Source organism: Nematolebias whitei, chromosome 18 (genome assembly GCF_014905685.2).
Source record: "Nematolebias whitei isolate Nwh7 chromosome 18, NemWhi1, whole genome shotgun sequence".
NCBI lineage: Eukaryota > Metazoa > Chordata > Actinopteri > Cyprinodontiformes > Rivulidae > Nematolebias > Nematolebias whitei.
In genome coordinates, this window is record NC_056515.1 from 17603998 (window position 1) to 17622967 (window position 18970).

General features: G+C 39.2%; 1 protein-coding gene across 1 annotated transcript in view; it reads right to left on the minus strand.

The window, feature by feature from the left end:
* Positions 1 to 18970, minus strand: part of slc27a6 (solute carrier family 27 member 6) — a 40899-nt gene that overhangs the window by 9603 nt on the left and 12326 nt on the right. The window contains exons 4-5 of the mRNA XM_037692190.1: positions 7244 to 7368; positions 1303 to 1497 (exon numbers count right to left, since the gene is read on the minus strand). Coding sequence (XP_037548118.1) covers positions 1303 to 1497; positions 7244 to 7368 — 320 coding nt within the window. The remainder of the gene's footprint in view (positions 1 to 1302; positions 1498 to 7243; positions 7369 to 18970) is intronic.

The window sequence follows — 18970 nt, forward strand, 5'->3', positions numbered from 1 at the left end:
TATCTATCTATCTATCTATCTATCTATCTATCTATCTATCTATCTATATAAACCTTTACTGCACGACTCCAAGATCTATAGTTTTCCACAATCCAACATCTAGTTTCAATTTCTCTCATTTCCATTTTCTTCTTAAATATGAATTCATTTGAAAGAAAAATCTAAAATATTGGAGCCAAGGGAGAAAAGTACTCTACTTATTTTACAGAAAATGGTAAATGAATGAAAAAAATATAAAATTCAAATAAAATTTAAAGTTCATCTTGAAGATAGAAAATTGTATTTAAATATAAATAAATCAAATTGGGGAAAAAAAATCTGATGTACCTTGGACCCAACTACACTAATCCTGTGATTTATTTTACCCCCCCACGTGTAAAAGATAAATAAATAAAATCTGTCCAAATGTTTCTTAGAGAAATGTCCATACCCATACAGCACGCCTACAATTTCTCCTCAGTTTTAAATGATAAACTAGAAACATCTAACATCATTGTTTAAAAAAAAAAAAAAAACGTTTTTATCTTGAGTTCACACAGATTCACCAAAAGCTCAGTTTGCATGTAGAAATAATGTAGAAACTCTTTTTTTTTTTTTTTTACAAATATTAAGAACAGTCTATCAGGGTTGTTTATTTAAAAGGTAATGCAGGATTTGATTTTAACCCTATGGAGTATTTAAATTTTCTCCATCACTACCTAAAGTTTTAAACCACAAAAAAAAAAAAAAAAAGAGCGTCCGGCACCTGAGATTACAAACGCAACTGAAAGGCACTCTGGGTATTTTTAGGTAGAATTAGAATTAATCTCCTTGTGCAAAAGGAGGTGGAGGGGCAGTCTTTGTATGCGAGGACTGGACTCAACTATCAATTCTTTTAAATTTACAGTTAATTATAATTCCAATCTGGTGGAACTACAAACTATACAAACGACCATCGAGGTAATCAATACGCCATGTGTCTCAGGGGGTCACATTATTTTATAACCTCATTTGTTGCTGTTATGTTTTATAACATGAGCCAGAAGGAGATGCAGCCTGAAAATAGCAGCGATTAAAAGGTAAATACATGGGAGTCAGAGTTTTGTAACTCCACTGACTGACAACAGCTCTGCAGGTCGGCATTAGAGTGGCTAATCTCTACAGCGGCTGCAGGAAAGCCAATTCATCGCCCAGCCATTTTAACTGCCTTAACAGATTTACACATACACTTCATCAACACAGGCATATGCACAGAGTATTAATTAAACACGTCCGAACCACTCATCTCCACCCCAACACATGCACAACACTTCACATACTCACTCTGTAGAGGAAGTTGGAGCGACCCACAGTTCCAATCTTCCCCAAGTGGTTCATGAAGCACAGGTTTCCCTCGGTGGAGCCGTACACCTCGCACATTCTCACGTTCCCAAAGCGACTTAGGAACTCCCGCCAGACGTCCTGTCGCAGCCCGTTCCCAACTCCCATTTTCACCTTGTGAACTTTGTCCAACTCTGTCTGATGGGGGGGGAAAAGCTGGGATTACTTAAACAGGAAACAAACATGGAAATGACTCGGGACATCTTTAAATAGAGTTCTGACATAAGTGATCAGAGATGCTTTGCTGCTGATGTCTCTCTGCAGCTTATTGTGCTAATGTAAGAGGAAATGTTATATTATTCACATAAATATCTAATAAAAATCATCTGCAGAACATATTGGACACTGGATGTAGAGTAACCGTTACACATGCACCATCAGTGCAATCATTTTTACTTTAATTATTAAAGAACAAGGGATAAATGTCCATCGCTATGCTGATGATACTCGATTTACCTATAAGGCCTCTGATGAATACAAACAGTTATTTAAAGACTTAGAGACATAAAAGCCTGAATGACTTTTCATTTAAATTCTAAATTCACAATAGATGTGATTTTAGGACTTAAGCATCCTTAGAACAAATTTTTCAGTCTTGCACTTCATGTCATTATCTTGGCCGCCAGAACAAAAGTGAGGAACTTTAGTGTTATTTTTTAAAATTAGAATAAGTCCTTCAGCTCCTCCAACATAACACGTTCAAATTTAACTCCCTGGACCAAAGTGATGCAGAAAAAAGAACCCCTTCATCCATTGTCATTTTCCAGGCTTCATCACTATTACTGTATTTTCATTCCTTCTGCTGCTCCCTTATGCAGGCGTTACCATAGCAAGTGAACTTGCATGATATAATAATAATATAAGCAATTGTTTAACAGCAGATGCCTTTCCAGACCAAACCTGGGCTCAAACTCAGCCTCAGGATTACAACACGGCAGCAAACAACTGAGCTATCACACTCCCTCTGGACTAGATCATTTTAAATTTTCATGTTCAAAATAAATTTTAAAGTTGATTCAACATGCTACTACCAGAGTCCTGATTGTAATTAAAAGCACATATTCTATTTTAGCATTGTTTCATTAGCTCATAGTAAAATGCAGAACACAATATAAACCTGTTTATAAGCTCAATCATCCAGGTAGATAATAAAAAAAGGTTAATCGTGTCATCTGGACCAGTTTCTTTAAGTGAGAAACGTTTTGTCCCCTATCCAGAGGACTTCCTCAGTCTATGGCCTGCCAACCAGATCTGTCCCATAGGTAGCCTTCACTGCTGTGTTTCAAGCCAACATCCTGTTGGAATTTCAAAAGTAGACTTTTAACACGTGCAAACAGAGCACACCCGTCCTAAACAATCAATCAACATCAACAGCAATCAAATGTTTTAGGCCAGATGGCCAACTTGCTACATTTACTGTCTAAAAAGTCTACTTCTGAGATTCCAACAGGAGGATGGCTTGAAACACAGCAGTGAAGGCTACCTATGGGACAGATCTGGTTGGCAAGCTGCAGACTGACGAAGTTCTCTGGATGGGGGACGAAATGTTTTTCCATTTAAAGAAACTGGTCCAGATGACGATTTAACTTTTTTTGTTGTTGTTACAATATAAAACTAATCTAATGAAACTCAATAATCAAGCACCACCTTTTAAAGTTAAACTTTACTATTTGACGATTTATATTTAACTGAATGTGACTGCACTGTGAACTGGACTGGATTGAACTGGGTTTGCACGTCATGGGATTCGAATAGAACACGTTTGCTTTTCTTTGCAGTGCCCTGGAATGACTTCTGTTGTGAAGCACTGAAAAAACATCTTGAACTGAACTAAACTGAATTACATAATGACAGCATAACGGTTGTAGCACTCGTGTTGTGTGTGTGTGCACATTAGCCACGTGAAAAAGATGGTTATGTGTCCTACGTGCTCTCATATTTGATTTTCCAATCATTGGAGAGGACAGTCATGGTCAGTCCACTCACACAGACAATTAACAAAGAACGTCTGGACAAAGAAGACTTTGAGTCCAGCACTGGAGTGCAACAGCCTGGGCCTCAGACTGTGTGTGTGTGTACACATCATCGTGTCCAACAAGTAAGGATGCACACAACACAAAGACTGAGCTTGTCTATCTGCCATAGATCCGTGTCACTTAAATGATTCATAAGCAGCAATGACGATAAAGAAGTCTGTTTATGGAAAAACTTCCTGCTCCAACTAATTCATTCATGAGGTTTTTGTAGTCTGGTCTTTGGATGACGTGCGTGATGTGATATCACAATAAGATGCGTTAACAGCAAGCAGTGGGGCAGAACCCCCCCCCCCCCCCCATTAAATAATGTTTAAAAGTCTTCCAGGAATGTCACAATCTTTAGGTTCATCTGTATTTTGTATAAAACATAAAACTTTTCTAAATTTCCTCTTTAACGCTCGAATTCCTGTTTTTGACGATGATTTAATGCCACTAATAAAATTCTGCACCACCGTTCAAACACACACATTATGGTATTTTTGCAAGGAACTAATTTAAACGATATAAACACAGCACAAAAAGTAATGAAGTTTGTGTTTGGTTGATTATTTCTTTGTTGTAACAATGCTTCTTGGCAATAAATCCTCTACTGTTGGAGAGTCCTTAACTTTCTCTAAAGGTGCCACATTTGTAGAGAAAAAACATTTTGTGGGTTGAGCAGAAAAGTTAGGAGTTGCTAAATTTTCATGCCAAACTGCCTATTCTGCTATTGGCTGCTGTTTTGAGCTTATGGTACCCAGGTGCAGATAATCAGGTGCCTAACTGGTGCTTGATTGTCAGCACCTGTGAGCAACCAGTGGGAATCCCATTCCTCCATAGTCTGGTTCCTCCAAAATGACACCTCTCATTCCCACAAAGAGTGGTTTATAAAAGACTACTGTACCTCCAGAGTTTAGAAGTGGAGGGGATGGCCCGTCTGCTGTCCTGACCTCAACCTCACTGATCACCTGTGGGATCACCAGATTGGGTGTACTGTTCATCACAGAGTGACCAACACAAACACATTGGCTGATTTGCGAGAAATGCTGAAGAATGAGATGACAAGATGGTGAAGAGGAGGTGTCAGAATGTTGTGGCTGTGTATGGTTCTTCCATGTGTTACTAGGCCTGTCGCGATAAACAATAAATCAATTAATTGCATGAAAAATGAAAACTAATCGATCTCATTGTCATTTATTGAGTTTATCATTTCTTTGTGTCTCTCTCTTTCTACTGAAGAACACAGGATACTCCAGTGTTCTTCACTGACCCCTCCCTTTCTCTTCTCTCTTTAAAATCCATTTTATTTTCAAAATCAAGTGTTTTTGATCGTTAAAAGCAGCTAAGCTGAGAAGCTAAGCTACAAGCTAGGCTAACAGGCCGACCTTGGGAAAAAACTCTGTCTTGTCGAAGCTCCAAAATTCACAGTTGAAACCCGTGCCTTTGTGTAAAAAGTTGTTTTTCTCTGCAAAAAGAAGTTGCGAACTTGTTTACTGATTTTTTATTAAAAGCTTTATGTGAAAAATGCTATGTTAAAGAGCTCAAACCACACCGAGCATCCGTCATTTTGAGAACCGAAGAGAGACAGCCCATGTCACGTCAAAGGTCTCCCTCTCATTTTTCTTAAAGAGACACGCTGCTCGCTCCCTCACTATCCATCCTTTGGTTCAATAAATCTTATACTGCCATTGGGTAGTTGAAAAAAGGTACTACATGCAACACAAATGAAACATTTCTTCATAAATTTGACAATAATTACTAATTATTGTCAAACTTCAAACAATATTATCGTTTATCGCAATAATTTCTGAGACAATTAATCGCCCAGCAAAATTTGTTATCGTGACAGGTCTAGTGTTACTGAGACTCCATCCATCCAGCCATTCAATATCTTTACCCACTTCCTTCCTTTTTGGGTCGTGGGGGGCACTGGTGCCCATATCCAGCCAACACTGTGCGAGAGGTGGGGGACACCCTGGACAGGTCTCCAGTCCATCACAGGGACACAAAGACAAACCACCATTTACTCTCTCACTCTCACCTAAAGACAATTTGTTACTGAGACTCCTGTTTGTAAAATTTACTTTGTTAAATTGCCAATACGTCTCCTTAGATAAGACTTGAATCATCCAATAAATGACAACAAACAAGAACAGTAGCAGAATAAGCCTTCTGGCAGTGAAGAAGATGATTTGTCAAACTTTCCATGGGTGTGATCCACAAACTCAGCTCTCTGCTCAAACTACAAAAGCCCTTTCCAAACGAATACCTTCAATTAAGAGGAAATACGGCTCTATTGACACAAATTTTACAACAAAGAAACAATCAACGTAAATGTCCGCACTTTTTGTGTTAGGTTTACATGCAAAACGTTTCTCAAGGTTCCAGTATACTGCCGCGTACGTCCGTTCACGCGTACGTACGCGTGTACTGTACGCAGAGGGTTCAGACTTCATACTCCAGCGTACACCCCGAGCAGCTGCAGAGCAGCTTCACAGACAAGGGGCGTTTACCTTCGGGACAAATTGAGGTCGCCGATTGGACATTTGCTGACACGCCTACTAGATTGATTGACAGGTCGGAAAAAAGAAAAAAAGCGAGCGCTGGCAGCCTCAGCCACAGCGGTGTTCTGTGTTTATATGTTGTTAATAAAAAGATCTAAAAAAAAAACTAAAAAAAAACAGGGAGCGCTGGCTCTACAGCCCACACATCAGACCAGCCCACCAGGAAATCTCCAGACCCTCCCGCAGCCACGCTGGACCTGAGTTTAATTCGCTCGTGACAAATTCCTCCATTTCTCACCATTTCAGTCATGGCATCAATGGAGGAGGAAGAGATCACTGCCTCTTGGCAAAAACAAACAAAAGAAAAGGCCAGATCAGGGATGAAGAAGAGGAATTTAATACATTGGTGTCGCATACAAAACAGTCTGTCGTTGGGCAGTTTATTGTGCGACACCGCGTACGCGTGTGCGGTCGTAAAAATTTGAGCTTTGCACGGAGGGTACGCTGGGGGGTACGCACGTACCTCTGCATACGTACGTGCGTACCTCTGCATACGTACGTGCGTACCTCTGCGTATGGACGTACGTGGCAATATACTGGGGGCTTTAGTATATTGGTCAACATCATGACAATCAGTTTATAAAACATATTTATCCTAGGTTTACCTTTGAAATAGTTGGATTTTACATTTCTACCTGCTTTGGAGCAACTATATGAAATACAATCAAACTTATTTTCAAATTTGCCTGAATATAATTTTGTGAGTACAGTGTTGTGCACATGTTGTACCTCCCATGGTGTGTATGTGATGTCCTTGATTGTGCTCGCCACAAAATCAGAAAAAAATCTCTCTGCAAAGGTGAACAACTCCATCCCCATTGATGTGAAAAAAGAAGATTACCAAAAAGTGTACAAGTGATTGACCTCACGGGGATATTTGGCTGATCAGTCTCAACAATCACTACTATCCTAAACAAATATGAATAAAAATTAAATTGGCAAAAGGGGCAAATGTGGTCAGCAGATGTCAACCACAGTCACTGATGAGGTGAAAAAGCTGCTTTTGTTCTAGATTAACAAGAAACAGCTCGCTAGTAACATAGTGTGGACGCTGTGGAGAAACAGTGCACAACATAAACCAACCAATGCTTTAAAGTGATAACTTTTAACAGTGCCGATAACCTGACAGTTCCAGACTGGGTCTCCATCCTAAGAGGGCTTACAGAAACGGATATAAACACCTGCTGGAACAAATTCTAAAAGCTTTTAAAGGGTTGGTTGTGTCCCAGAAATACCTCCAGGTTTCAGAGGAACTTTAAATCACAACCTTCAGTCTGAATACACTAATGAATGCAAACAAATTACCTTAGGCTGATTGCAGAGGTACCTGCAGAGTTCACCGATATACTGGAAAATGGTCACATTGTGCTTTCTGCAGTCGGTCCAGAACTGGGAGGCTGAGAACTTCTTCTTCAGGACGCAGGTTGCTCCTGCCACAAAACAATGATTTACTGTTATTTGATCAAACTTACAATCTTCTTTCCTAAATACCGTTTTTCTACTATATACATATCCACTGGAAACAAAAGAAATAAATGGTAAATGGTCACAACAACAGCAGTTGAACTCTGTGACAAAAAAATGATTAAAAGTAGAAGAGAAGACGTTAGTTAGATACTGTGAGAGCAATAATCTGTCACCAAACCTGAGTCGTCGTCTGTGGTTGAAGTTCATCGTTCAACATCGTGTTGGTGTTCATTTGTTTGTTTATCTCATGAACTACTGGATGGACTTTCTCACAAAGAATTGTTGGATATAATCCAATAATTCAATAATAATAAAAATGGCTGTCATAGCTAATCAATCTTAGTAAAACACAAAAATGGCTACAACTCTATTTTACAGATATTGAGCTATATTTTGGTAGCTGAGTCATTCACAACACATACGTTTAGCACATCTCTTGAGACCTCTGGGCATGTCCCCAGTTCATCACGACCATTTAGAGATGAACTACCACTCATACCTCCATCTAGGGCCAATTTTAGTCACCAATAATCTAACATGCATGTTTTTAAACTGTGAGAGGAATTATACAAAGACACAACGTATACTTGAGACAAATACTAATTTGGTTCTCAAAAACCTTTTGAGGTCACTGAAAACAGTACTTCGACAAAAAGTCATAATCTTAGACCAAAAAAGTCCATGCTCAATAATCCAGGTATACAATCCAACAATTTTCAGTCAGGTCATCTGGACAGTTTCTTTTTTCGCTGAAACGTTTCACCTTCAATCCAGAAGGCTTCATCAGTCAAGGAAATGCACAACAAAACTGATTCTTCCCCCAAACAGCTTACTCAAAAGTGGAACAAACCAGTTTTGTTTGTGCTAAGATGGTGTCTTTGGCACGCCCCCTCCTCCGATGCCGGCCCTCTTACTCGTTGACAGTTGTGTCAAACTGGTTCAAAACCAAAAAAAGTCCATGCTCAATAATCCAGGTATACAATCCAACAATTTTCAGTCAGGTCATAATCTTAGAGGTGACGATTAGAAGGAAATACATTTTTTGATAGACAATAAAACTATGTGGTGTTTTACTTGACAGGAAACTCAAAAACATTAAAAAAGTGTTTGTGGTATATTTGGTCTAAAAATATCTCCTTCAGTGATGTGTTTAGGATGGCTGTGGGATGTCTGTCAATAATAAGAGAATTATCCAGCCTCTCCAGGCCATATTTGCAGAAATGGATAGACATAAAGACTGTTTGAGAGAATGATTAAAATCACAACTTTTCTTCTCCACATTCCTTGGCACTACATGATGCTGCTGTGGTTGTTGACCTGCTCATTAAGGAAAACAAGAAAGTCACATTTTTCTGTTCTTTACCCAACAACTGTTGTTAGTCTCTGTATTAACATGTCTGCCAAAAAATAAATGTAAGTACATCGTCTTGTCTGATATAAAAGTAAGGCCTGATAAAAACCCAAGGAAGGGAGTCTTCAAAGTTACGTGAAAACTGTGTACAAAGTTTAATACAGTTCAGCACCTACACCTGTCAGGACGTTGACCTTTCCACTGTATATTTGTAGAGTTTTGTGGGAGGTTGGATGAAGGATGTTGAACTCTCAACTTTGGTAAGACTTGGAACAGGTGAGCTAAAAATTTCAAATGGTATGTTTCCAGAGCCACAACAAAAAACGTGATGGGGTTAGACACTTGCAAAGTTTCTGTTTCCATCTTTATTAGGGCCGTATTTTAGCTTCCTTCTTTTATCGGCTTTTCCCTCTTCAGGGGTCATCACAGTGAGTCATCCTCCTCCACCTCACTCTGTCCTCACTCCAGCTACATTCATATCTCCTCTGTGGCCTTCCTGTCTCTTTTTCCCTTTCAGCTGCATTTCTAACATCCTTCTACCAGTATACCCACTGCCCCTCCTCTGGACATGTCCAAGCCATCTCAGTCTGGTCTCTCTAACTTTATCTCCCAGTTGTTCAACCTGTGCTGTACCTCTGATGATCTCATTCCTAATCTTATCCATCCTTGTCACTCATAAGAAGAACCTTAACATCTTCATTTCTGCCACTTCCAGTTCTTTCTCCTTTCGTCAGTACCACTGTCTCCAGACCATACAACATAGCTGGTCTCACCACTGTCTTAAACTTTTCCTTTGACCTTTGCTGACACTATTTTGCACAACTCACTCCTGAAACTTTTCTCCATCCACTCCATCCGGCCTGGACTCTCTTCTTCACTTCTTTACCACACTCCCCATTTCCCTGGACAGTGGACCCCAAGTACTTGAAGTCCTGCACCTTTGTGACCTCTGCTCCTTGTAGCCTCACTGTTCAACCAGCCTCCTTCTCATTCAAACACATGAACTCTGTCTCACTACGGCTGACTTTCATTCCTCTTCTTTCAAGTGCATACCGCCACATCTCCAAGTTCTCTTCCACCTGTTTCCTGTTCTCACCACAGATCACAATGTCATCTGCAAACATCATAGTCCACAGGGATTCCTGCCTGACCTCAACTATTAGTCACTCCATCACCAGCGCAAACAAGAAGAGGTTCAGATGATGTTATGTCTTTCACATATCACATTGCTGCTATAGCCAGAAAGTGCAAATGAGAGGTGGGTGAGCCGAGTTGAAATATGTGATAAAGCACTGGTCCATTTGTCCCTAGCCCATCGTGATTTTTGCAAAGCTTATTTTATATTTAATTTCTGCCATTTGCAGCATTTAGTCTTACTAATCTTTATTCTGTGACTACAGTAAATACATATTTATGGTTAATTCTTGTCACAAACATTTTACTTGCGCTGCTGGTAGCGTAATGCTGCAAACAGGCCGACACTCAGCAACACTAATACCATCATTTGGTTTAACTTTAGGAAGAAACAACTTTACCCACTGGTAAGTAAGAATTGCAATTTCCACTTTATTACAGACTGATAAGAGCGTGCATGCCCTAATCTGAATTGTGAAGTGGTAGCTCGGTCTTGTTGTGGACTTTAAAAGTTTTTTTGTTTTTTTGGGGGGGTTGGGGGGGGTCAATCTTTGTAAAACAAGCTGACAAAATTCAATTTTAATTTGAATAATTTCAACCTTAGCAGCAAACAGATTAGAATATGACTCAGTTTCACTGCTCTAATTTTTACTAACTTGCGCTAACAAGTAAACTTAAAAAGTTTAAATAAAATTCACATTTTACTTCAATTTTACTGTTTAAATATTTAATGCAACACATTATTTAACTTATACAAAAGCTTGCAAATACTTCAACTGCTGTATGAAAATCAAACATTTAGGGGCTGAGTGAAAATGGGAGAGGGGGCATGTCATTACAAAGCATACAATGGTAGAAAAAGTGAGGACAAGCTGGTTGTAGATCACATGTAATGCATGTTTTAAAAAGCCATTTTCATGGTGTAACTTGTAAACGATGGGATTAAAGCATATGATCTGATGGTCTTAGTGGAAGAGCAATAAAGAGAGCGTAGCAGGTGAGGACAAAAAACTGGAAAATGACAGTTGTTAAATATGCACAAAGTTAACAGAGTCCCATTGAACATTCAAGGCATACTAGAAAGTTAAAAGAGGTTAACTAAATAGCAGAACAAAACATGCAGATGTAAAAAGCCAAGTATTTTTGGGAGGTAAACATGAAGCAACAAAAAGTACAAACGGTGGTGAAGTGACATTAACTATGATATCTGCAGGTAAGAAGACTGGAAAGCATTCTGGTGTTCTAATTTTCGGAGAAACTGGGTTTTGGTTTTTCATCATCTGTAATTCATAATCCTCAAAATTACAAGAAATAAAGGCTTGAAATATGTCACTCTGTGTGATGAGTATGTAATATGAGTTTGACAAAATATTGAACTTCTTCAAGATTTTCTACTATATTTTTTTAGATGCACCTGTATTGTTTAACGTAAGTGGATCATAACTGTCTAAGAAAAAACAATAAAAAAAATATGTTGGTCGAGCTAACAGCAAGGCTTGCAATGACTTGATAACATTTTCAAAGCATTGGCTTTATAAATGTGACAGGCCATATACTGGCTGCCATTCATTGACCAAACCAGACACTTGCCTGAATGTTAACCATTACTAGTACAAGTTTAACCCTAACTCTAATCTGAGCAGAGTTCCCACCTTAGCCTTAAACCTATGCCGTATCCCAAAAATGATGTTCCACCAAATTAGAGCCAAGCTATGGTCCTCATAAGGTCTATACAACCTGACAAGGTACGTGACTGTACCAGAATAGGTCCTAAAAAGGTAATAAATTTTTAAAAAACAAGTACGCACAATGTATTCCCAGCATTTCCAATTACAGTTCATTTAAAATGTACATAAAGTAAAAACAGAGGCAGGTAGCTGCCATCTTACTAGCTACAACACTTCAGCAGCTGAGAAGCAATTCAGCAACAGATCTCAACAGCAACATAGGCCTGTCCACACAGAAACACACGTCATGCTAAATTCTTTGTCGTCATACCAAAATATATCCTTGTAATTTTGGTATTATTTTTAGAAATGTCTTTTTTCACACATAAACAACATAAACTACCAAAAATGCTGTAGTAACTATGCCAAGCCTGCATGTGGCGCTGCTGCCACAAGAACACCAAAAAACAACACATGAAGCAAGAAGAATAAATAATGCTTTTAGTGCTGGGTATAAAATATAAACAACAAACTCAAAGTTTTCTATCCAGTCCCCATCTACTGTAGTTCTCCTTTGCTGGTTTTCAAGTATGTGAAGTATGTTCTTGTTCAATAGCCTTGTCTGCTAATTGAAGTATCGTAATACAGTATGCAAAGGTGTGGCTGTTGAGCAAATGCAGCACAAGTGCAAAAATAAAATCTGCTTTTTATTGTCGTTTCCTCCAACATGCTTAGGTTGTAGTTTAGGTTAGAGGTGGGCTTATGGCATCATCACTTCTAAAGGTTGCATTTTGGTTGTCTACACAAAATTGCAACAGTTGTGTTTTATGCCAGAACTATTTTTCGTATGTACCATTTCTCTGTGCCTAAAACGCGTTCTGAAAAGCTGAAACTATAAAAAGTCCTTGCATATTTATAAAACACCATTCTCGTGTGGACAGGGCCTTCATTTGTCTTCCCTATTCAGTATTTCAGACTTTAATAGAAACATAACAAACCAAGGCTGAAGGAAAGGTTGATGATACGAGCTAATTAGGTACTTGGGGAAAAGAGTTCCCAGTCACATAGTGGTAATGCGCTTTAACAATGTAGCACCAGCATCATAGGCCCCAGTGGGACTATAATCGCAGCTCTAGTCTTATTATTTACAACTGTTAAATGGTGGCAAAACTACAACTACAATAACCCCTTTCGGGACAGTCCTACACTATCTATAGCAGCATAAGTAAGGGATAGCTGTGAAAACTCAAGCCAACGCCGACTATAGGATTTATCAAAAAGAAAAGTTTTAAGCCTAGTTTTAAAAGTAGACAGAGTCAACCTCAAGAACAGAAACTGGAAGTTGGTTCAACAAGAGAGGAGCCTGATGGAACAATAAGATCTTTAATGTACATTAGTTGTTCAGAGTTTTGCATGTTAGAATTGAGACTGTAAAGTATAAAGTTTTTTTTAGATCAATCCAATTGGCTTTGTGACGTCTCAAAAATCAAAAGATTAAAAACTCAGCTGTGGCATGAAGTACCAACACATGGATTCCAGATAAATGTTTTATCACTACGAACACCAAGACTCTAAAAAATGTGATCATTGACAGCATAATGGGTATTTATCTTTTGGTTTCCTAGTGCCTTAGGTCAATGTCCTCAGTCAAAACAGCTCTATTTGCAATACAAGTACATTGAGTAACATCTTGTACTTCTGTTTGTTGATTATTTTCTCTCATCCAAGTCCTTTCTCAACCTCTCGTTTTATTGGTTGTGAGTCTATGAGGCTAAAAACATACTATTAACCGTGAGCATATTTTTCCTGAGTTACTTTTTTTCAGTACACCAGGTTTAAACTTGAATTTAGACTGCTGGAGGACAAACTGACCACACTTCATCACTTTGCCTCCGTTTACCTGCTCTACTATTTATGTTTGTATTTGTAACTACCGGTAGTTTATCAATATTGTGTTATTTTTCATCTTTTTCTTTTTTTTTTTTTTTTCCATAGAAACTACACCTGGACCAATCCTTCTTGTCTGCGTCTCTTTCCTGTCCTCTCCAACCCTAGCTTGTTAAGGCAGATGGCTGCCCATTCTGAACCTGGTTTTGCTGGAGGTCCCTACCCGTTAGAAGAGAGCAGTGGTAGCTACTGAACAAAAATATTAGTGGGGCGCACATTAATTTCCTTACAATATTTACAAATTGTATTAAATTTTCTGTGAAAATAAAGCTTAAGAAAATAAAATTACAGCTGAAATGTTGCGTAATATTTAATTTATTGTTGTGTTTTGTGTGTGTGTTTTGTGTGTGTTTGTGTATGTGTGTGTGTATACAAAGTTTTTGCCTTTTTCTCACTCCTGCAGAGTCGAGGTAGTGTCTAGTGACAAACACTTCTGTATAATAAATCAGAGAAACAGACGCCTCCCGTCTCCAGCCGACAGGCGCACAGCTTTCTGAATTGGATTCCTAATTTGATTTGAAGTAATAATTCTGAAATAATACTCCAGATTAACACGGTTAAATGGGAGAAAAAAAAGGTTCAGTGAAGTAAGTCCAAGATAATATAAGAGTGAAAAATTATATACATCATCACCGAATCAAATAGAAGATTTAAGTGGTGATCAAAGCCACAGTTTCCAGACTACTGCTTCAACCCCCCCCCCCCCACACACACACACACACAGAGATTTGTTTAAATAATGTCCCACCATGTTGGTGGAAATGTCCTGTTCTTTGATTTTTCTCTGTTCTCCTCAGTTTTCTGTTCTAGTACCCTCCGTCTGCTCAAAATGGATTTAAAAGCAGAATATCTCCACTGATGGTATCAGCAGGTTTCACTGCAGCTATTCCTGAGTTTGAGCTCATGTCAAATCTAGGTAGAGGTTGTACAAATGCGCTAAAATCAGCCGAATGTGTCCACAGGGCAGAAAATCGGGCACCCACAATTAAACCATTGAACCAGTTTGTCTTGATCACTGGTCGCACATCGGATCCGCTTAATGAATGTGTGTCGTTGGACGGTACTGCCCCATAGCGGTAAATATGTAAAAAACTGAGGATGAGTCGCTAAAAATCATCTAAAATTCCACTTAAAATTGTCAAAATAGTAGAAAAATACACAGAATAAACCAATACACAGTAAGCTTAGTAAATATGTAATTTGGATTGTTTATTAGGAGAAACTACTTTGTGGGGCAAATTATTATTACAGTATTATTATTTATGTGGGGCTCTGCTCCACCTGCCCCCTGGCCAACACTGAAAGCAGTCGTTACTTTCCACAGTCACCAATGTGCAGCTCAGGAAGTGAAGATTCAACACAATCTGCTTCTGGTGGTTTCCTTAGATAGATAACTTGTTAATTGTCATTTTAAAATGTACATGAATTGTTTGTACAATGCCCTTGTGAACTGGCACTATATCAGTAAACTGATTAATTGAAATGAACTGGTTATGCAAGGCACTGTCCTAAAGTTGGGTTATGTGGTTCTAAGTTGTACAATTTGTTTCCAAGTTTCAGCTGCCAGGACTTGGATAGACATCGAGTCTGTGGTGGAGCAGGTTGAACAGCTCTATGTGCAGTAACATTTGATCAGGATCACTGATTAACTGCATTTAGCCTTTAATCAGTCTTTTTATAATAATTACTTGTATATGCCATTAGTTAAAAAAACTGCTACAAAACTTTGTTGAATCAACTTTTACGTTAGTAAAACATTGCCTAAACCTGAATGCATAATGTTTTAATGTGGATCTTTTAATGAGAGAACATAACAACCCTGACTCAAAACAATCCTAATATTTCATCTTCACTGTCCACATCCTCTCTGAAGCCTCTAATTAAGCTGCTTATTCAAGTGAAACATCAGGTTCTCAAGAGGTCACATAATTTGGCAGCACCCCTGTGGTCACGTCTACAGTCCCTCAGTGTGAGTTTTCTCTGTACCCAACAAAAACCAAAGATCAAGGTAATGAAGAGTCACACGTCCTCTTCTATGTGGGGCTGCAGTCTGGTAATTCTGAAGATGGCTCGCTGTGGTGATCCCTGAAGAACGGTACAGTCAAAAAAACAACTTGTACTTAATATGAAACACTCCGGTTCCCCCGCTGACCCCATTCCTGCGTCGTTTTTCAAACAAGTTCTACCCACGATTGGACCCTCTGTTCTTACTATTGTAAATAGTAGTACTGTGACAAGTGTGTTTCCCGATGTTTTCAAACATGCAGTAGTTCATCCGTTAATTAAGAAACCTGGACTTGACCCTTCGACTTTCTCAAATTTCAGACCAATCTCAAAACTTCCCTTCCTGTCCAAAATCATGGAGAAAATAGTTTTCATTCAATTAAACAAGTTTTTGAATGAGAACAGAATCTTCGAGATTTTTCAATCCGGTTTTAAGCAACTCCACAGCACTGACACAGCATTAGTAAGGGTTTGTAACGATACTATGGTATCAAACGATTCTGGTCAATTTGTGGTACTTGTGCTCCTGGACCTTACTGCTGCTTTTGATACTGTTGACCACAGTATCCTTATATCATGGCTGGAATAGTGGGTTGGGATCACAGGTGCTGCATTAGAATGGTTCCGCTCATACCCGAGTGGCAGGAGTTTCTGTGTCAAGGTTGGTAAAAATATATCTGCCTCATTACCTCTTTCTTGTGAGTTCCCACAGGGTTCGATTCTTGGACCCCTTCTGTTCTCACTTTATTTGCTCCCACTGGGGTCCATCCTGAGGAAACATGGTCTTTCATTCCATTGCTATGCTGATGACTGCCAGATCTATCTGCCTGTGAAACCAGCAAGTGTTTGCTCCATTCACCCTCTGTTAAAATGTCTGGACGACATTAAGGCCTGGATGGCTTCAAATTTCTTAAATTTTAACAATGAGAAGACTGAAGTCATTGTTTTTAGCCCTAGCTCAACTGCCACCACTGATCCTGTCAATCTGGACTCTCTTCAGCCATATCTGAAGCAGTCTGGTAAAAATCTCAGGATGGTTTTAGGGAGCATTCACACCAGCCCTGTTTAGTCCGCTTTAATCGAACTCTAGCTTGTTTTCCTAGAAAGTCCGGTTCGTTTAGGGAGGGGTGAACGCGCCATCGAACTCTGTCATGGAACAAAAAGGCGAACTCTGGCCCGGGCTAAAACCTAGGTCTCGGTCCGGTAGAAGCGAACTCCAGCATGGTTCGAGTACAGTGTGAATGTAATCAGACCGAGCCCCGCTCCGCAGGACAAACAAACACGCATTTCTCTGACCTTATATGGAGCCGTCGGCTGCCTTGTGTGAAAAACAATATTCTCCATGGTCTTCTGTCTCATCTTCTGCTTATGCTAAGTCCATTTTTGAAAAATGACAAAATATAACTCCTAAAACTGCTAAAACTTGATGCCACTTCGTTTTTATTTACAGAAGAAGAAGAAGACATGTCTTCAGAGGTTTTTGTGTCGTTTCTTTCAATAGTTCTTGGTGCAGCGCCCCCACAGGCGAGCGGGGGAATAGGTTGGTTCAACAGGTTGACTCGACTGCACAGTGCAGTGTGAATGCAAACACACCAGCTCAAATGTAACAAAAGGTCATGAATATTGGTCCCGAACCGAACCGAGTCAACCGGACTATCTGGTGTGAAAACGACCTTAGACTGTGACTTCAAGTTTGACAAACAAATCAACTCTGTTCTGCAGAAAAGCTTCTTCCAACTCAGACAGGTAGCTAAGCTCAAGCCAGTGTTGTCCAGACCCGACCTTGAGAAACTAGTCCACGCCTTTGTCACGACCCGATTGGACTATTGCAATGCACTGTATGCTGGGGTCAGCCAGGCCTCCATCTCACGTCTTCAGCTCATCCAGAATGCTGCTGCTCGGCTTTTAACCGGAACTCGTAGGTCTGAACATATTACTCCAGTTCTGTCCTCACTTCGCTGGCTCCCTGTTCGTACGAGGATAGTCTTTAAAATTCTTCTGTTGACCTTCAAATGCCTAAATGGCCTCGCACTCCTTTACCTCTCTGAGCTTCTGGAACCTTACGTTCCCTCTCGGGCCCTGAGATAATCTGATCAGTTGCTTTTGGCTGTTCCAAAAACAAGACTGAAGCTCAGAGATCGGGCTTTTTCAGTCATGGGCCCCAAACTCTGGAACAACCTGCCCCCCAACATCAGGCAGGCCACCTCCCTTCCTCACTTCAAATCCCTGCTTAAAACACATTTGTTCTCTCAGGCATTTCATACAGTGTGAATTGATCTAGTTTTTTTTTATCTGTAACCCTATGTTTTAAATGCTTTTTATTAATTCTTCAGTTATTATTATTAGTGTATTGTATATATATATTTTTTTCTCTTTAATTTACTTATTGATTGTCGTTTTTGTTAAGCACTTTGACAACAGGTTCTGTTTTAAATGTGCTCTATAAATAAAGTTGACTTGACTAATATTATTGCAATAATTTCATTAAATCAGTTGCTTAATTTAACTTATTTTAAATGGGTATTTGCAAAACTGTAGCTTCAGCATCCTTTTAAAAAAATATCTACTTGTTTCATTTGATTTTACATTCATCATCAAGTAAAAGATCAGACCTTTCGAGCCTTTTCTCTACAGCTCCAACCACCTCCATGCTGGATGATGACCCCACCTACACTACCTGTCAGAATGTGGCTGGATGGTGGCAAATTTGGAAAACCTCCTTTGGTGTGAAGGCAGTCAAGACATTATCATGCTCTTAGGACCCACCAAATAAGCTTTTTCTTGCCATTATCCACATTCCCAAGAAATTCTCCTGCACCATCATCTCGGTCTATATGCCTGCCTTAGCATGAATATCTCAGACTGCATCAGGATGAAGCAATAGGCTAGAGGATCGTGTCACATGATACCACCACCATCGGTCAGCACTATGTTGTTTTTATGAACTTGTCATGTTCATGATAACAGGGTGGCCAGCACTGCTTTAAATTCTTAATAACCAAGTTAGTGTGTATGATAATCATTCCATGTTTTCACCAGCGAGCAGTTTATATGTGTGATTATTTTCAGTTCTTAAGAATACAGATATAGTTACAACAACATTTATTTGATACATTGAGCAAAGTCATATTGGACATATCAACTTTTGATTTATTATTCAAATATGAATGACCTCAGACTGAAATGCTTTAACAATTATTAGATCACATACCAGAAAAATCAGTGCAAGTATACAGACAACTGACATAACGCCATCTGTCAATCAACCCAGTAGGCTCGTCAGCAACTGACCAATCGGCGATTTCAATTTGTCCCAAAGTGAAACGACCCTTATCTGCAGGAGCTGCACTCCACAACAAGATTGTCTGAGTTTTGTATTACTAACACTTTGCGGTCAAAGGGATTTTGGGAAAAATCATCAAAAAATATGATTAAACATTATCAGTGGGGAACATGCAATTC